A 19680-nucleotide genomic window follows, 5' to 3' on the forward strand; every position below is an offset into this window, starting at 1 on the left:
CCTGTGCAAAACATCGCAACGAAGTGCTTCTTTGTGAGCGCATAACGACGCCGAAAGTTTCAGTTTGTCATTCCAATCCGCACCCGAGACCTGTAGATATGGCCATCTCTACATTGTATCTATCGATTTCATGCCATCTATGAGTTTGTCTTTACTCGCAGCGACCTCGTTTGATTTAGCAGCTGTTTATACGTTGTGTTCAAGGTAGGTCAATCCGATACCTCTTATCTCGCTCTCTCTTTAGGTAAGTCGTGCCGTTTGAACCCTGAATGGTCGGCACGCGAAATCGGCACGCTATGCTGCTTGTAGGAACTCCACCCTTCTATCTTATCGCCGTGCTGCACTTATCGCATGGTACTCATGGTGGTGGGCTGCCAGACGTGGGGCAACGGTAAACCCGCATAATGTATGTACGGCTACAGCTGCTTCTCGTGTGTATATAACAGAGCTCTCCAGTCCCAATTATCGTGCTCAGTCTTGTTCATATCATACAATCCTTCCAAGCTCTATACATATCCCACAAGCTCAACACAATGGTCTTGGAAAGGGTAAAGCAAATGGCAGCCCAGCTGACTGGTCAGCTGCCACCACCTCACCCATTGGACCCTCTCTCATCAAGTGAGATCAAGGAGGCAGTCGAGATCGTTCGCAAGGAGTACAACGATGTATTCTTCAATGCTGTCACTTTGTGGGAGCCTAGGAAGAAGCAGATGATGGCCTGGTTAGCTTCGCCTGATGCTGCCGAGAGACCTCATCGAGTAGCAGATATCGTTGCAATTGGTCGAGGAAGCAAAGTCTTTGATGGCACTGTCGACCTGGAGGAGAAGAAGATACTGAGCTGGGAGCTTACAGAGGGTGTGCAGCCGTTGGTGAGTGCATCCTGATCAGAAACACAATTGCATCGCTAATTCAGTCTAGATCACCATGGAGGACCTAAATACCGTCGAGAAAGTGGTTCGTACGGATCCCAAGGTCATTGAACAGTGCGGAATCATCGGTATCCCACCCCAGGACATGCACAAAGTATACTGCGACCCGTGGACCATCGGTTACGACGAGCGATTTGGAAGCAACGTTCGTCTGCAACAGGCTCTGATGTACTACCGCCCTCATCCCGATGACAGCCAATACACATATCCTCTGGACTTTTGCCCTATCTTCAACGCAGACACACAGGAGATCATTCACATCGACGTTCCGAAAGTGAGAAGGCAGCTCAACCAAGCACCACCTAGCAACTTCCACGGTGAGCATATCGAGAAGGAGATTGGCCTCAGGACCGACATCAAGCCGATCGAAATCACACAACCCCAAGGTGTATCTTTCGATCTCGATGGACGTACACTCAAGTGGCAGAACTGGTCTGTTCACGTCGGATTCAACTATCGCGAGGGTATCGTCTTGAGTAACATCAGTTTCAACGACAGAGGCAATGTCAGACCTATCTTCTACAGAATGTCGCTTGCCGAGATGGTGGTACCTTACGGAAATCCTGAACACCCACATCAACGCAAGCATGCATTTGATCTCGGCGAGTACGGTGCTGGGTACATGACCAATAGCTTGACCCTTGGATGTGACTGCAAGGGTGCCATCCATTATTTGGATGCCGATTTCGTCAACAGAGCAGGTGATGCGCAAACCATCAAGAACGCCATCTGTATCCACGAAGAGGATGCTGGTATCTTGTTCAAGCACACCGACTTCAGAGATGAATCATGTACTGTGACTCGTGGTCGCAAGCTTATCATTTCGCAAATTTTCACCGCAGCCAACTATGAGTACTGCGTATACTGGATCCTCATGCAAGACGGTACTATTCAGCTCGAGATCAAGCTGACTGGTATCCTGAACACATACGCGCTCAACCCTGGTGAATCAGCCGCTCCATGGGGAACAGAAGTATATCCAGGTGTCAATGCCCACAACCATCAGCATTTGTTCTGTTTGCGTCTAGATCCCAACATCGATGGACCAAGCAACACTGTGTTCCAAGCCGATGCAGTACGAGGCGATGGTGAAGTCGGAAGCGCAGAAAACTACTATGGCAATGCCTTCTACGCCAAAAAGACTCCACTCAAGACCCCTGCCACCGGCATGAGCGACTACGACGGTAACACCAGTCGCACCTGGGATATGGCCAACACCAGCAAGATCAATCCTTACTCGAAGAAGCCAGTCTCGTACAAGCTCGTGAGCCGAGAGGTCCCACCTCTCCTTCCCAAGGAAAACAGTCTCGTATGGAAAAGAGCAGGATTTGCCAGGCATGCTGTCCACGTTACCAAGTACTCGGACGATCAGATTCATCCTGCTGGTCGCCATGTACCCCAGACTTCTGGTGAGCCTTCGCAAGGTATTCCGGCATGGATTTCGGAGGATCCAGAGGCAAATTTAGAGCAGGAGGATGTCGTAAGTCAACCTTGTATCGCAACGTCGATATATCCGCTAACTCATACACCTAGGTTCTCTGGCACTGCTTTGGACTCACGCATTTCCCTGCTCCTGAGGACTATCCCATCATGCCTGCCGAGCCCATGACTGTGCTGCTCCGACCTCGCAACTTCTTCACGCAAAACCCCTGTATGGATGTGCCTCCGAGCTACTCGAGCACACCCACACAAATGGCAGCTGGCAAGGGCGGTGTCAAGAGTGTTGTTGATGGTATCAGTAGACTGGCCTTTTCCGATAAGACCAAGGGTGGTAGCAATGACTGCTGCGGCAAATGATTCTGCGACCAGTACGCGCGGGCTTGTCGAAATGAGCGCAAGGAGCTGGAATGAGAGCGAGAGATGATATAGCTAGTGTTTCTTTGTTTTTATCCTATGACTGAACTTTTATTAGTTAGATTCGATACCGTGGTTAGTACATGGCGACAGTGGTACAATATGGATTTTGCACACCTTCCGAATCTTGAGAGTCAGCAAGCACCTTCCACTTCTACGATAATTGGATCACGCGACTTTTGCGTCCTCAGTTGCAACACACTCTGCAGATGGCGAGCAACGTTTTCTTTTCGTCAAGGATATCGGAAAATCTGTTGCAAATGCGAGTTTGTCGGTATGTCAAAGAAGGCCCCATATTGATTGATAATGCAGTCACGGGGCGAGATATATGACTTGGATTTGATTCGTACGAGAACTACGTATTAGCATGAGAGGATGTAGGTATGTGCAAGAGAATCGGAAGAAAATTGAAAGGTTCTGGAGTTTAGTGTGACCGTGCGATTACAATTCGTGAGACGTGTCATGCATTAAAGAAAGTGGCACCCGATGCCTCAAACCTTTGGCCTCAATGCCCTTTGAATCACTTGGATGTAAAATAGCAAAAGACCTTTTCGACATGGCCAACCCCCAGGTATCGCTGAACGCCTAGACACCGTAGCAGCCGCTAAAGACCGAGTTCGCCAACCAAAGACTTATGATACACGTTTAGTACTACTTGGCGTACTGGAAATTGCCAAAGACACCACCTGCGGGAGTTAGCGAACCGGGTTGAGAATAGTGGGGAGGTCCTGGGGTACCGGATATGGCAGCATGAGAAGTGGTAGGAGTGCTCGGTGCTTGGTGGGTAGTGGGTGTGTGGCCTGTGTGGAAATTGAGAGCGCCGTTGCTTTGGGGGGTTTGGTGGCCCTGACTCTGTAGAAACTCGTCCCTGAAGGCAGCACTCGCTGGCGGACCGACGCCGTGCAGACCGTAGATCATGTCGGCTAGTTCGAGAGGTGCGTGGCCGTCGAATATTTTGCTACGCATGGCCCAGAAAACCGAGCCAGTCAACCAAGCATCAGAACCACCAGTATGAGGAGCGCCCTGACGCACGCAGCCAAGCTCTTCTGCAAGATCTTGCAGGCCGGACTTCTGACCCAAGGTGTTGATGACAGTCGAAGCGGTGGGACTCAGGCGATTTTGCGGAGCCAAAGTTCGCTGAGCATGTCGTAATAAGAATTTGATGTCCCAAAGCTTGGGGAAGTAAATGTTGACAAGATCCCGGAAGTCTGATTCGTTTTCAGGCAGCGGAGCGTTGGTCAGCAGCTTGATAAGGTAGCCAAAGTCGTATCCCGAATGGAATGAAAGCCAATTGACATCGTCGACGAATGTAAGGCCTGAGGTGGTAAGCGCAGCACCGAAAGCATTGAGGTCAATGCCTTGTTCTTGGTGCTTTGCGAAATCGAGACCAGCCTTTTTCAAAAGCTCGATGGAGCCCTCTGCGTACATGTCATGATCGAGAGAGAAGCGGAAGTTGAAAGACCAGGTGCAAGGACACACGACCAGGTTGTTTGGCAGCTTGGGGAAAAGCGAAGGGTCTGGTTGTTGGGGTGGTAGTTCGCCGTCCGCAGTCCAGATGGTGATGCCCAGCTGGATTGGCTTGAGTAAATCAACGTTACAGCGCAGGGTCTGGTAGTGATATGAGGCCTTGTTCTCAAAGTTGCCAATCGGTCGCGCGACAATTCCTGGGAACTCAGCGTCCTGTTTGCTAGCGTGTTAGTGATATAGGATCTGGCAATAGGACCAGGGAGCATCTCAACATACCATGCTCACGTAAGGATATTTTGTGATGAGCTGACGTAGGAGGACCATCTCGTGTTCGAGGTTGTGGGCCCAGACTTCACGTATCCTTCCGGCCAGACCAGACTTCAGGCCTAGTTGGGCGGCTTCGGCTTGGTGAGCCTGCTGTTGTTGAAGAGCAGCGCCATGTGCAAATCCCCGGTAGGCAGCTTCACTGCCCAGACCTGTGCCTCCACCGACAGCTTGTCCAGGGTTTGGTCCAGGAAGGGCACCGGCGCTAGCATAGGCGTTTTGTAGGGCCGCGTTGGTGGTCGGAGGAGCGAAACCATTGACGGCAGGATAATTTGAAGGACGGGTCAAAGGTTGCGGGAGAGAATGCTGTTGCTGAGGATAATGCGACTGTGGGATCGAGTGGGCGGGATTGAGGTGGACGAAGGGATTCGACATGTGGCTCGCATGCATGCGCCCAACTGCTGGCGGCATTGTCGACCGCGCTCTGCCTCTCTGGCGACGTCGGGGGCTGCAGGAGAAGCGAAAGTGATCGGGCTGGTGAGAATGGGTGAATCGGTGTCTTGTGCCTGAACGGTGAGGGTATAATCAGCAGCTGGTTGTGGTCGTGTTGGCGTCGAGCATCCATCGACTGCTACTGACCATCTGAACGCGGGCGCGGAAGTAGCCGCCTGCCGACCTGGGCGTCGCGACAGCTGCATTCGCATTCGCATCCGCCCTACTCAGTTACAGCATCCCATCGCTCCACTACATATCATGGCTCCTCGTCCCAATCTCACTGGCTTCGACCCTCAAAAGTTCGCTGCTGCCTCTGGCCAGCCCCGAAACGACCCTTGGGCCAGATAGTACGTCCACACTACCCACCATGTCCCAACTCCTCTCTGACGCAATCCCACAGCGAGGCCTGGAGATACACCGGCCCCTTCTCGCGCTGGAACAGATTCAAGGGCTCCTTCCCCGGTCTCGGTATCGCCACTGTCGCCTTTGCTGGCTACCTCGCATACGAGGCTGTCTTCCTCAAAGACGACCACGCCCATGGCCACGGAGACGCTGCCCACGGAGACGACCATCATTAAGCTATCGCTGCTTGATCTGCGACAATCTTTTCCATCACTGTTAATCGGGCGTTAAGGGGGGACCATCCAAATTACTGCCGACTCGGCCTGGCGAGCTGGATATTGAAACAACCAAGACATCACTCGCCTCTGCCATGTTCATATTCCGCCCACGTCAATCAGACCATGCTATGAGATATCCGCACATGCTCTGCCATGTGAGCTTCATTCTGAAACTACGCTCAAGCGAGCCTTTGCTGTACATATAGAGCACCTACCAGGACCCTATAAGGCCCTGGTCAAAATGTCACGCACGAAACATCAATCTCCTTCCCTAGTCACCTCACAAAGAGCTCTGAGAACTAAAGTGTATGCCATGTTTTAACGTTTTGATACTCGGAGATTGGTTCAAGTTTGTGTGGTGGGATATACATTCAACTGGGTCCCTCCTTGACCTGTAAACCGCCCCTGCAAGCGCCTCTTCCCAGTGCATCCATCTCCTCGTGCTGCTAAAACTCTCTCAGCCAGATCGTTGTTCGTGAACAGCCTGTAAGACCTTCTTGCATCCACCTCTTAGAGCCCACCACTGTACGCGAGTCGTTATCGCTCGATCTTATCGCGGCAGCTAGTCATTAGCGTCTTCCCCACCCCAATGACGAGCCTCGGTGTTGATGCACGCGCAAAGCGCGTTCGCTGCATTGCAGAGTATCGGGTTTTGGGCAATGTCACCGCCCACCTTCCACCCGGATGACCAGCATCAAAGATTACAGCAATCGAACATGCCACGCGTGTATCCTCCGGTCGACGGGAGGCAAACGGGCACCGGATTGTCACCTTCGCTCGTAGAGACGCTTGCCGGCTTCAGTGCGGGAATCGTGTCTACTCTGGTTGTTCATCCGTTCGATGTCGTCAAAACACGCCTGCAGGGTGTGTCTTACTCCAAACATCTGGACACCTGGTCGCTTGCTAAACCAAGCCTTATATAGTGGACCCGAGCACCACCAGCCATTTGGGTGACTCGGTGCGGATAGTTAAGAACATTGTCAGGAATGAGGGTGGTTACTCGGCTCTGTATCGCGGGCTCATGCCCAACATGGTCGGAAACTCCGTCAGTTGGGCCCTCTACTTCCTCTGGTGAGCCTTGCCGAGCTTTTGTCCAAAGGTCTCCTCTGATAACGGTCTAGGTACGGCAATATCAAAGATCTGATCAAGACCGCTCGAGGAAACCCAGACGTTCTCACTTCGTACGACTACTTTCTGGCGTCTGGTGCTTCTGGCATCCTCACCGCCCTCTGTACCAATCCGATATGGGTCATCAAAACCCGCATGCTGTCTACATCGCGCGACGCACCAGGAGCATACAAATCAATTCGTCAAGGGACAACACATCTTTGGAAGACAGAAGGCCTGAAGGGGTTCTATCGTGGTCTCATACCATCTATCTTTGGCGTAAGCCACGGTGCCATCCAGTTCATGGCGTACGAACAACTCAAAAATCACTGGAGCACAAGTCGTGGTGGCAGAGACAACCTCACGAACTTAGATTTCTTATTACTGAGCGCCGTTAGCAAGATGTTTGCTGGCAGTGCCACTTATCCCTACCAGGTTGTGAGGGCACGTCTTCAAACCTATGACGCCGACTCGCGTTATAAAGGTGTAAGGGATGTTGTCAAACAGGTCTTCCGGAAAGAAGGCCTGAAAGGTTTCTACAAGGGGTATGTACTCCAGCTCGACCGTTGATGTGCCAACAACTAACCAGACGACTGCTAGTCTTGGACCTAACATTGTCCGTGTCCTGCCCTCGACTTGCGTAACCTTCTTGGTGTACGAAAATACCAAGTTTTACCTGCCTCGCTTCTACCAGGCCTATGAAGAAGTCAAAAGCGCCGATTGAGATGTACGCTTGCTGTAGTACCACAACTCAACAACCAAGCGCCGTAACACATACCGCCCGACATTGCTTCGATGCCTCTCGAGGATTCGTCTGTACAAAAGAGCCGAAGAGCGGCGTCATCCAGACAGGGATGACCTACAGGACTAGCGCAGTCCAAACGATCAAAGCACTGCTCGCCTGATAGTAGTGCTATCGAGCTGGGCCTGGACGATTAGATGCTTTGCTGGATTGGGAAGAATTTAATCAACATTCGAACGTCGTATCAAGGATGGTGGTGTTGGGAAATAACAGCTAGATTGAAGCAATTTGATACATGGCTATGAGAGGACATAAAAGCTCGGTACAAGAAGAATGAAAACAAAATGTTTGCTGTTCATGATTAAATGTGATGGTTGATGAATAGATGAAGCGGAGTTGCAATCTTGGCGTTCGCGTCGTGTGAACGGGTGTCCTCTTACAACTGGACCCTAATTATAACCTTCGTGGACTTTGCATACATCATCACACAATACCCGGATACACACACACTATGGAGGGACCAGACACTTTCGTACAACTGCCGCTGGCCATTGACCCCAACACCAAGGGCGTCTCTTCAAACTCATCATCAGGCGCACTCCGAGCCGAATTGGACGCCCTCAACGCACTCCATCGTTCGTTCCTCGCAGACCTAGAAGGACCTCTGGGCATTCCGCCACCGCCAGTCCCCGTCAACCCCAAACGATCAGCACAAATCACCAAACTCAAGGAATCCGGCAATGCCTCCTTCAAGAAGGGTGCTTACCCCGACGCCGTCCGCATGTACGGCCTCGCCATCGATATGGCCATCAAGCGTCCTGTCTGGGAGCCAGCAGGTCTTGTGCGCGAGGAGCTGAGTCAACTGTACAACAACCGCGCCCAAGCATACATGGTCCAACAGATGTGGCCCGAGGCTGCCCTTGATGCCTTCTGTAGCACCGAACTCAAGAAGGTGGCCAACACAAAGGGATGGTGGAGACGCACTGTTGCTCTCAAGGAGCAGGGCCGTCTCGACGAGGCTCTGGACGTTGTCAAAGAGGCTGTCGACTTCGAGTCTGCTGGTCCGGACAAGGAGGGTGTGGAGAAGCTTACCGGGCTCATGAAGGAAATCGAAGCCGCTGCGGAGAAGAAGGCACTTGCTTGATTTCGTTGACATCAAAGAAGACGACTACAACTACTACGATTGCTTACCTGGATATGCATGGCGTTGGGGCGCACACTGTTAGAGGCTAAGAAGCCATTGCATTTTGAAGTGTTGAGACGAGACCAAGAGGCGGAAGTCTATGGCGATAGTACCACAACAAGTCGCCTGTTCGTGCGCGGGAGGTCTGAGATACATGCTGAAGGGTTCGGTCCCATATGATACAACCACTCCAACTTCGGAATGATATGGATCCGAACTATCCATGCTTGCATACCACTTTCGTCAAAGTACACTTATGGCCATTGCCAAATCCGCCTTGATTGTTATCCCTAACTCTACCGAATACTGCCGGTATACTTGAATCCAAGAAAAGGTTACCTCCAATTGATCGGGGACGGACAACAAGACTATTGGCAGCGTATCCATCACCAAGTCCGCACTGCTCCGAGAAAACTTCATGCCGGCTGTATGAGAGAATAAAGCGCGACATATCACCCTGATCTGGAGTGTGCTGGATCGAAAGGTGTCATCATACTTGACTTAGTGGGGTCTCCGTATGAGCTGAGACGATGATCGTAGCGATTTACCGCATATGAATTACAGACCTTTTGGGTGATGCAGTCTCCACTGCCTTTGTACTGCTGAAACCGATGCTTAAATAAAGCACACCACGCGAGACGGGGTTTGAAACACGTTTCGAATGAGCTGATGCGAGACATAATCGACATGTAGATCAATCTCGGATCGCTTCCCGTACACGAAGCTTCTGACTTTGTGAGCACTTTTGACCAAGACGATGACAACTCGACCGGCAACAGCTGGGCCTCTGCACTAACTCTGACTTTACCAATCTGCCATGTTCCAACACGAGCGGCACAGACAGACAATTCAATCGATCGCGGATTTCGTTTACGAACGGAGAGATGGCTGGTCGGCCAAGCCGGGTGCCCATGTGTGGCGCTTAGAGTCCCTAGCCAACGGCCGCGTAGATCGTCAAGCATGGCTCAGTAAACACGATTGCCATCCACTCGAGAGCCTCGGATCTGTAGTGATATAATAGGCTGAGACGTACTTACGGTGAGACCATAGTTTTATTACGCCTTCCCTCCAAGATCTGCAGCTTGTACACTGGTCCAGCCCTACAACAAACTTGTTTTCTGTCCACCTGTCTGAGAAACAAACCCATCTTTCGAAGTACTTCAACCAACGTCCTCTTCCTACTCCTCTCTTCGAAAGCCCTATATCGTGACTCGCAGTCTCTCTTCTATTCGGGCGCCTATCAGCCATGTGGATTCCACAGAATCCTCTTCACAAACTGAAGATTGTTGTTCATCTTCTTCAAGCAATCATTACCTTCATCACAGGGTGCATGACCCTGGCGATCTTGACAGAAAAGGGAAACCATGACAGTCGTGTGCAGTGGTGCTTTGCTCTGGTGGGACTTCAGCGTGCTAAGCATCCACAGGACATCTTATGCTAACTACCTCTCAGTGTTTCCTCACGATGCCCGCTTTGATGTATCAGGTAGATTCACTCACACTACTGTCTCTCGATACACTCCTAACAGTCAACAGTGCATAGTCCCTTGCTGGACAAGGCTATGGCGTCTCGCTAATCCTTACATCTTCTTCACCATCGATTCGGTCTTTATAGTTTTTTGGCTTTCGGCGTTTGCTTCTTCGTGTGCCTGGACGGCGAAAGGCATGCAGAAAGGAGCCGCCGACAAGAAGCTGAGCGCGAACGCTGCGTCTTGCTCAACATTCGCTTTTGGATCAACATCAACATGCAACCTGGCGAAAGCCACAACAGGCCTCGGAGTAGCGCTGTGGTCAGTAATTCGTTATCTCCCTTCAAACGCTTGACTGATTGGTTTAGTATCCTCTTTTCAGCTGCAGCGATCATCTCTGGCGTGGATTCCTACAAGTTCTGGAAGTCAGGTATTGTACGCACGAAGCCAGAGATCTATGGCCAGGCTCTTTCTCGTGCTTCTTCGCCAGAGGGCAAAGGCGAGTGGTCGCTGAGTACGGATGATCTGCATGACGCAAAAGGCGCCTATGCTTCGGATGTGTATCAGGGTTGGTCGCAAGACCAAGGAGCCATGTTCACAGAAACAGAGACCATGGAAGGGCCACATCCCGGAAGACACGTGAGCTGTATGAGCGCGAAGACGATACCTTACGAAAGAGATCTGACACCCAGTGCCATGAGTCCTACAGTGGCAGAGCCGCGCTATACAGGAATCTTTCCGCCAGCCACGACAAACTACAGCTTCTCGAGAGAATGAAGATACCATAACGAAGAATGAAGTAGCGAGTCAACAGTAACTCTCGAGGAAGATCACCAGCAGAAGACACAGGATGCTGTTCAGTTTGTCACCTTCTGTACCAATTAGATCATGCCGTCGAATACAACTCATGTTACCATAATTTTCTGTTATGATCCTGCGAGAGGACACAGTCGTCTGCCATGTGCTCTCGAAGTCCGGGTTCACTTCGACAGTCATATACCATAAGAGCGTGATTTCGATGGCGATGTAGCAATGTTTGAAACGACGGGTCAACAAGTCCAATGTCAAATGTAACGACCCTGCCGCTGAAGGCGGAGTGCGGGGTCGCCTGGAGAGGAGAGAGCTTGCCGTTGACATCAGAATCCAGATTCGCTGCCTCCTTGCACGTTCTCGAGGAACAAAGTTTAGACAACATTCGCGATCCGACAAACACCTCAGACAGCATGTCGGCCAAAATTCAAAAGACGCTTGCGCGACAGCAGGAAAAGTGAGCACCTGCGTATGCCACTCACAGCACGCAGCTGACAGCAGCTCCAGGGTCAAAGAAGGCCAGTTCTACGAAGCCCATCAACAACTGCGCGTCATCGCATCCCGCTACACAAAGTCGAGCGACTGGGCCTCTGCAGTCGACCTGCTCGCCTCGGGTGCCTCTATGCTCCTCAAGGCTGGACAAGGAGCATCCGGAGGTGATCTATGCATGTTCTTGATGGACGTCTACGGCAGGGCTGAGTTGAAGCCCGACACAACGAACAAGGCACGTCTGTTGAGCCTGCTGCGCGAGTTCCCTGAAGGAGAACCCACGAGGAAAAGATTTGCTGGAGAAGTCATTGGGTATATTCGTTTACCAACAAGTCGACTGTTCATCAAGCTGATTTCGACCGCAGATGGTCATCAAAGCTGGGCGAGTACCCTGCTGGAGACCCTGAGCTCCACCACGTTGTAGGCACACTGTATGCCGAGGGTACGTCTCGATACAAGTATAGACCGGATGTAGACTGGTCGGCTAACACTCGAGCAGATGGCGAGGCTGTTGAAGCAGAGAAACACCTCACACTCGGAACCGCAGACTCGCCAGCAACCTTCGCATCGCTTGAGTACAACTGGTACGCCTCGGACGAACCCTCGACTGCTCCGCTCTACGCAGCCCGTGTCGTGTTCCCTTATCTGCTGGTCGGCAACCTTCGCGCCGCAAACAAGGCATTCTTGCTTTTCACATCCAAGCTATCGTCGTCAAATCCTGGTCTCGGTGTGCAAGAAGTCGGCTCAGCTTCATCCGACCTGCGTGTTTATCCCAGCCTTCCGTTGCTGAACTTCCTCGGCCTTCTGCTGCTCGCCATTGAGAAAGGATCCGCCGATGTTTTCAAACAGCTCAAGAGTCACTATGCCTCGTACATCAAGGACGCAGGTAACTGGAACGAAGCACTCGCCCAGGTTGGAGAGATGTATTTCGGCATCAAGGTTCCCAGCCAGAGCAACCCGCTATTCGACATGATGAGTTCGTTCATGGGAGGAGGTGGTGGCTCGGGTGGTCAGAAGCCAGCCAGCAGAAGGGTAGAGGCGGCACCAGCACCCGCTCCTGCACTGGACTGAGGCGATTGTTTCTCGAGTTGTTCATTGACGAATACCTGATGCAAATAGACATGACTTTTTCAAGGTTGCTTATTTTCCATGACCCCAGAAACGCTTCTTGAGAGTCATCCACTCGTCTCGGTTATTTTACATCATGTACATGTAGAAGCGACAACGCCAATAGTGCGCATACACGTTTCCAAGGTCGTTCTTATCAATAGGTAATCAATAGCGAGCAGCGCCGGACATTAACGGCTTTTTCGGAAGCATCGCGAGGCCAAGCTTTTAACGGTTCCTGAATGGACCGAGTAATCGTCACTAACTCAGAAGATCGATTGGTTTCTGACGGACGGCAGATTGCAGCTGCTGCCTTCTTTCTTCTCTCTCTACCATCGGTCGGACGTGTCTCTGCATCGCCCTCACACGACCCCCTCGACCACCCATGCGCGACCCGTCGGCATACCAGACGGTATTGCAGTCGCCAGTCGGCTTGCATTACCTCGGCGTTTCCAACCATCCAAGTCAGCGTCAACCACTGTGCCGCAATGTCGAAGGATGGGGTCCCATCAGCCCTTTTCGCTATGACTTTACGCCCTGCTTCCTCGATGTTTGGATAGCTTCCGTCTCTGCTTTTGGTCTCATCTTCGGAGCCGGTGCCATCTACTATCTGTTCAAGAAATGCAGCCCCCAGCCCGTCAAGCAAGATTGGCACTTCTACACAAAGTTGTCCGTTCTCGCCGCCCTTTGCGCCACTACCGTCCTCCAGGCCATCTTCCAGATTGTCAACTTTGGTAATGTCTGGGCTGGCGACTTCCGTTTCTGGGCCACGGTTCTGAACCTCGCCTCCATCGCCGTCATCTTCTACATCCAGTACATTGAACACTGGCGATCGCGTCAGGCCAATGGAGTCGTCCTGGTCTTCTGGCTGTTGCTCCTCGTTGCATACGCCGTCAAGATGCGTTCCTTGGTCTCGCAACAGTTATACCGCACCGAACTACCTTATTTTGTCACCTTCGCCGTCAGCGTCGCTTTGGCCGCCCTCGAGTTCGGCCTGGAGTGGCTTGTGTCCAAGCGTTTGAGTGATTACGATGCTCTTGGAGACGAAGACGAGTGCCCCATGGAGTACGCCAATGTCTTTTCTATCCTTACCTTCTCCTGGATGACTCCGATGATGAAGTATGGGTACAAGAATTTCTTGACCCAGGATGAGCTATGGAACCTTCGCAAAAGAGATACAACCGCCGCGACTACCCAAGCCTTCAACGAGGCTTGGGAGCAAGAGTTGGAAAAGAAGAAGCCTAGTCTTTGGATTGCTCTCGCTCGGGGCTTCGGTGGTCCATACGTCCGTGGTGCAATGATCAAGACCATCTCGGACGTGCTGGCCTTCGTTCAACCTCAACTTCTACGTCTTTTGATCTCATTCGTTCATTCGTACCGTACTGATTCACCTCAGCCTCCTATCCGTGGAGCCGCCATCGCTCTTTCTATGTTCGCTGTATCAGTCTCTCAAACACTTGCCCTGCACCAATATTTCCAGAGAGCATTTGAGACTGGTATGCGCATTCGCTCATCCTTGACCGCGGCCATTTACCACAAGTCTATGCGTCTCTCGAATGAGGGTAGAGCATCAAAGTCCACAGGAGACATCGTCAATTACATGGCTGTCGATACTCAGCGTCTTCAGGATCTCGCACAGTATGGTATGCAGCTGTGGTCTGCGCCTTTCCAAATTACGCTGTGTATGATCTCGCTCTACCAGCTTGTAGGACTGAGCATGTTCGCTGGTGTCGGTGCCATGATTGCTATGATTCCCATCAACGGTGTCATCGCACGTATCTCGAAGAACTTGCAAAAGAAGCAGATGAAGAACAAGGACTCCAGAACGCGTTTGATGACTGAGATCCTGAGCAACATGAAGTCCATCAAGCTTTACGCCTGGACCACCGCATTCATGAACAAGTTGAACTACATCCGTAACGACCTGGAGCTCAACACTCTTCGCAAGATTGGCGCTTCCATGGCTCTGGCGAACTTCACCTGGTCGACTACTCCGTTCTTCGTATCCTGCTCAACCTTTGCTGTCTTCGTCCTCACCGGCAACACACCGCTGACAACAGACATTGTCTTCCCTGCGTTGACACTGTTCAACCTCCTTACCTTCCCTCTGGCCATCCTGCCCATGGTTATCACCTCCATCATCGAAGCAAGTGTCGCCGTCAACCGCCTGACAGACTTCTTTGTTGCACCCGAGTTGCAGCGTGACGCTGTGCTCAAGTACGATGCAGTCACTGAGCGTGGCGAAGAAGCTGTCCGCATTCGGGATGCCACATTCACCTGGAACAGCAACGACACCCGCAACGCTCTCGAGAACATTTCTTTCTCTGCTCACAAGGGCGAACTTTCTTGTGTTGTTGGCCGTGTTGGAGCAGGCAAGTCTTCCTTCCTGCAAACCCTTCTGGGAGACCTTTACAAGATCAAGGGTGAGGTGATCCTGCGTGGAAAAGTGGCCTATGTTGCCCAATCTCCTTGGGTCATGAACGCTAGCGTCAGAGAAAATATCGTCTTCGGTTACCGTTGGGATCCCCAGTTCTACGAAAAGACTGTTCATGCTTGCGCTCTGAAGGAGGATTTCGCATCTCTGCCAGATGGCGATCAGACTGAGGTTGGTGAACGTGGAATATCTTTGTCCGGCGGACAGAAAGCTCGTTTGACTTTGGCCCGGGCTGTCTATGCTAGAGCAGATGTTTATCTTCTTGATGATGTTTTGTCCGCCGTCGATCAGCATGTCGGAAGACATCTGATCGATAACGTGCTAGGCCCTAATGGTTTGCTGAGTGGAAGAACAAGAATCCTGGCTACGAACTCTCTTCCGGTCTTGATGGAAGCCAACTACATTGTCCTCTTGCGTGAGGGCCGCATCTTGGAACGTGGTACCTACGAACAACTCATGGCTATGAAGGGAGAAATCTCTCAGCTCATCAAGACTGCTAGCAATGAGGAGTCTCAAAGCGAGTCGCAGAGTGAAGCACAAGACAGCGATGACTCGGCCACTGTCTTCGAAACCGATCCAAACTCTGCGACAGGCGAACTGGAGATCACGCAGGCCGAAGAAGGCGAGACCCAACTTGCCCCCATCAACACCGGTGGTGGTCGTCCAGCTCGCAGGGCCAGCGGACTCTCCTTACGTCGTGCAAGCACTGCAAGTTTCGCCGGACCCCGTGGTAAGCTCACAGATGAGGAAGGCACTGCCGGCGTCAAAAGCAAACAGAACAAAGAGTTCTCCGAACAAGGTAAGGTCAAGTGGTCTGTCTACACGGAATACGCCAAGACTAGCAACCTAGTCGCTGTTGCCATCTACATTGTTACTTTGGTTGGAGCTCAGACTGCTCAGATCGGTAAGTGTCCTGTCGAATTGCGTTCATGTGCCCATCTAATTATTTCGATAGGTGGCAGTGTCTGGCTCAAGAACTGGTCCGAGATCAACGGCAGATATGGCGGTAATCCTCATGTAGGAAAGTACATCGGCATTTATTTTGCATTTGGTATCGGCTCCGCTGCCCTTGTCGTTGTACAGACACTTATTCTGTGGATATTCTGCTCAATTGAGGTGAGTGTGCATCAGACTTACGCCCCGGGCCGTGACGCTAATGCTTCATCTTCTGCAGGCCTCGCGTAAGCTTCACGAACGAATGGCCTATGCTATCTTCAGATCGCCTATGACCTTCTTCGAGACTACCCCCGCCGGACGCATTCTGAACCGCTTTTCAAGGTGAGTGGATTCATCCCGTCCTTGCATGTTCTGGCTGTTGTGCTCCCGTCAATGTACCGGATATGTCACAATGCCGCACGTGCACTTTTCCAACCACCTGGTTCCATGCTAATCCTACACTCTTACAGTGACATTTACCGCATCGATGAAGTCTTGGCGTAAGTGTTTTGGCATGTGTCAGTGTTGCTATACCGTTGAGCTGACCTGATTCGTTAGTCGTACTTTCAACATGCTCTTCGTCAATTCGGCGCGAGGTATGTGGTGTTCTCATGCTAATGCAAGAAGCATGCGGATGTTAACTGATTATCACAGCTCTCTTCACCCTGGTCGTCATCTCATTGTCCACGCCGGCCTTCATCGCGCTGATTGTGCCACTGGGTGGAGTCTACCTCTACATCCAAAGATACTACCTCAGAACTTCACGTGAACTCAAGCGTCTGGACAGTATCAGCCGCAGTCCAGTGTATGCTCACTTCCAGGAATCCCTGAGTGGTATCAGCACAATTCGCGCTTACCAGCAAAGCAAGCGCTTTGCCATGGAGAACGAATGGCGTGTTGACGCTAATCTTCGGGCATACTTCCCTTCTATCAACGCGAATCGCTGGCTGGCAGTCCGTCTTGAGTTCATTGGTTCGGTCATCATCCTTGCTGCCGCCGGTTTCGCAATCATCTCGGTTTCCACTGGCAGCAGCCTATCTGCCGGCATCGTCGGTCTGTCTATGTCTTATGCGTTGCAGATCACTCAGTCGCTCAACTGGATTGTGCGCCAGACCGTCGAGGTGGAAACCAACATTGTGTCAGTTGAGCGCGTCCTGGAATACGCACGTCTGCCCAGCGAAGCACCTGAGATCATCTCAAAGCACAGGCCGCCAGTGAGCTGGCCTTCCAAGGGTGCAGTTTCGTTCAACAACTACAGCACTAGATACCGCGAGGGACTCGATTTGGTTCTGAAGAACGTTAACCTCAGCATCAAATCACACGAGAAGATTGGTGTTGTGGGTCGAACAGGTGCCGGCAAAAGTTCTTTGACTCTTGCTCTTTTCCGCATCATAGAGCCCACCGAGGGTGATATCACGATAGATGATCTGAGTACTAGCTCCATTGGTTTGTTGGATCTGAGAAGAAGGCTTGCTATCATTCCTCAAGATGCGGCTCTCTTCGAAGGCACGATTCGTGACAACTTGGATCCAGGTCACGTCCATGATGACACTGAGCTCTGGAGTGCTCTAGGTATGTTGAAAGACCGTGCCTTGCTTTGTTTTTGTAACCACTAACACCACTATTAGATCACGCGCGCCTAAGGGATCACGTGTCGAGCATGTCCGGAGGCCTTGATGCTCAGATTCACGAAGGCGGATCCAATCTGAGTCAAGGCCAGCGCCAACTCGTTTCTTTGGCGCGTGCGCTGTTGACGCCGAGCAACATCTTGGTGCTTGACGAAGCAACTGTAAGTCTTGCGAACTTTTCTTGTCATGTTTCAACTTGCTAATGAGTGTCATTCCAGGCCGCTGTTGATGTGGAGACGGATGCATTGTTGCAGACCACACTCAGAAGCAACATGTTCAAGGATCGGACGATCATTACGATTGCGCACCGTATCAACACGATTCTGGACAGCGATCGCATTGTGGTACTTGACCACGGACGAGTGGCTGAGTTCGATACGCCATCCGAATTGGTCAAAAAGAAGGGCCTGTTTTACGAACTGGTACGAGAGGCCGGCCTACTTGGTAGTGTCGACATCAGCAGCGCGGTGGAGTAGTGTAGACGTGCATAGTACAAGTCGTACACATACGACGATAATTATCACATGCAGGGAGAGAATTGACAGCTGTTATGTGTCTGTCACGTAAACCGTCCGGTGACAGCCCACGCATAACCTATGGTGCCTTGTCTTGACAGCGCGTGTCAGTGGGTTCGTCATGATTGTTGAGGTGTTGGCTCTCCAGATATCTGCTGGAAGCCATGCTCGCTGCGCCGTGTCTGCTGCAAGGAGGTACTAACCGGGCGGCTCCCGAGATGCTTAGTGGCTCAGATCTCGCAAAGCTACAGCACCAAGGACATCGGCTGTGGCCCGACCCGCAGAGCTTCAACCAGGTCAAACAAAACATCTGAAACACATGCTCCTCCAAAAGCACCCAAGATACAAGGACTATCCAGACGCTGGTCTTGTTGGAGAGATGCAGATGATAGATCTTTCGAATCGCAACCGGGGTCTGTTGCTAGTTTTGCCCGAAGCAGTATGGCTCTGGTGGAGTATGCATGCCGGGGCGGCGCGGCTCATGGGGTCTGACTGTCAGGGTCCCCTGATGGAATTCAACCGACGCATCTTCGATGTCGTGTAACCAAGAGCAAACATCCTTCATCAAGCCCGGACCTGCCTGCTGTCCTTGTCTCTCAACGACAGATCGAGGCTTGCGCCAGGTCCAGGCGGGGAACATGTTCCCACCCGAACCTCAGTCTGCAGATCGGGACTGACGGGCTGTGAAGACAGTGCCATGCATGCTTGCTTTCGGCATCGATCAAGGAAAAAGAGACCAAGCGAGACGAAAGGTCAAGCGGTTCGCGAGGCGCTGGACCCCAATCTATAAACTCGGGAGGCAGAAAATTATCGGGGCCGATGTTCAGAGCAGGACAATCTCTGCTCGTCTCGCAGACGAACCGAACTGATGGTATTTGGGATCTGTCGTATTGCTGCTGTTCATTCATCTTTGATGAATTTATTAAATCCTTCGGGAGCGGCTCTCTCTGCAAGAGGCTTTGTAACCTGATTCCGTTTTTCCCTCGTCTCGTTTCTCCTGTTCCTCCTGCTGTGTCTTTTTGTTGCTTCCTTCTCGAATCATTCCTTCCCGACGGCAAAACAAGGCGAGTGACAGCTGTTGTTGTAGCGCCGCGTGAAGACACACCACCGAGGTCAGCCTCTGGATTGCCTGAACCCCGCACCAGATCGTGGCATTCTCAGCCTATCAATCCGGTTAGTCGACGCTTTTTCCTTGTGCTGCCGTTCCTTTCGCTGTCGCGCCTATCAACCCATCATTGCCTGGTGGCGTCGACAAGGCCTCGGGGTGTCCGACTCGTCCCAAAAGGAGCCCCTTCTGTCTCACGTCCTTGTTTTGCAAGTTCTCGTCACATTTTTGGTCTCCTTGTCGTCGATACGGTTTCGAACAGAAGCGCCCATCTTCGGTTTTGAGCACCTGGCTGACCAGTTGTAGTCGAACAAAGCTCAGGCGCGACACGCGCTAGGAAAGCCAAACACCTGGCAGTTTTTGGCCGCACGAGGGTGAGCTTAATCCCCTCCCGAGATCATCGTCCCGCTAACGTCCGTTTTGACTTTTTGTTAATTGGGTAGAGAACTGATCAGTCCCTTGCATCTCTTTACAGGGGTGGAGCTCTATGCTACAAGACGTCTTGTCGTGATTCAGACATGGTCTCG

General features: G+C 51.7%; 7 protein-coding genes across 7 annotated transcripts; all 7 read left to right on the top strand.

The window, feature by feature from the left end:
• Window positions 1-533: 533 nt before the first annotated feature.
• M436DRAFT_39769 (uncharacterized protein) lies at window positions 534-2726 on the top strand (the record flags this gene model as incomplete). Its single annotated transcript, XM_013574610.1, has 3 exons — window positions 534-869; window positions 919-2409; window positions 2463-2726. 3 exons carry the CDS (start codon window positions 534-536, stop codon window positions 2724-2726), a joined length of 2091 nt encoding a protein of 696 aa, XP_013430064.1.
• Window positions 2727-5267: 2541 nt separating this feature from the next.
• M436DRAFT_13939 (uncharacterized protein) lies at window positions 5268-5551 on the top strand (the record flags this gene model as incomplete). Its single annotated transcript, XM_013574474.1, has 2 exons — window positions 5268-5356; window positions 5410-5551. Coding segments are annotated over 2 exons (231 nt in total), but the record flags the coding sequence as incomplete, so codon positions are not given.
• A 794-nt stretch (window positions 5552-6345) lies between these two features.
• On the top strand, window positions 6346-7460 carry M436DRAFT_40191 (mitochondrial carrier; the record flags this gene model as incomplete). The annotated part of the gene is made up of 4 exons (XM_013574691.1): window positions 6346-6493; window positions 6553-6700; window positions 6751-7281; window positions 7337-7460. The coding sequence occupies 4 exons, from the start codon at window positions 6346-6348 to the stop codon at window positions 7458-7460; spliced, it is 951 nt and encodes a 316-aa protein (XP_013430145.1).
• A 529-nt stretch (window positions 7461-7989) lies between these two features.
• Window positions 7990-8547, top strand: M436DRAFT_10925 (tetratricopeptide repeat domain-containing protein; the record flags this gene model as incomplete). The annotated part of the gene is made up of 1 exon (XM_013574465.1): window positions 7990-8547. A coding segment is annotated over one exon (558 nt), but the record flags the coding sequence as incomplete, so codon positions are not given.
• Window positions 8548-9907: 1360 nt separating this feature from the next.
• M436DRAFT_39984 (uncharacterized protein) lies at window positions 9908-10906 on the top strand (the record flags this gene model as incomplete). The annotated part of the gene is made up of 4 exons (XM_013574649.1): window positions 9908-10057; window positions 10114-10146; window positions 10197-10450; window positions 10498-10906. 4 exons carry the CDS (start codon window positions 9908-9910, stop codon window positions 10904-10906), a joined length of 846 nt encoding a protein of 281 aa, XP_013430103.1.
• A 446-nt stretch (window positions 10907-11352) lies between these two features.
• Window positions 11353-12499, top strand: M436DRAFT_39766 (DUF410-domain-containing protein; the record flags this gene model as incomplete). Its single annotated transcript, XM_013574609.1, has 4 exons — window positions 11353-11396; window positions 11447-11740; window positions 11794-11870; window positions 11925-12499. 4 exons carry the CDS (start codon window positions 11353-11355, stop codon window positions 12497-12499), a joined length of 990 nt encoding a protein of 329 aa, XP_013430063.1.
• A 421-nt stretch (window positions 12500-12920) lies between these two features.
• Window positions 12921-18009, top strand: M436DRAFT_39513 (ATP-binding cassette glutathione S-conjugate transporter; the record flags this gene model as incomplete). The annotated part of the gene is made up of 8 exons (XM_013574561.1): window positions 12921-15873; window positions 15925-16085; window positions 16144-16247; window positions 16376-16405; window positions 16464-16501; window positions 16560-17477; window positions 17534-17694; window positions 17752-18009. 8 exons carry the CDS (start codon window positions 12921-12923, stop codon window positions 18007-18009), a joined length of 4623 nt encoding a protein of 1540 aa, XP_013430015.1.
• Window positions 18010-19680: the final 1671 nt, after the last annotated feature.

The sequence above is a fragment of the Aureobasidium namibiae genome (assembly GCF_000721765.1).
Source record: "Aureobasidium namibiae CBS 147.97 unplaced genomic scaffold scaffold_3, whole genome shotgun sequence".
NCBI classification, from domain to species: Eukaryota; Fungi; Ascomycota; class Dothideomycetes; order Dothideales; family Saccotheciaceae; genus Aureobasidium; species Aureobasidium namibiae.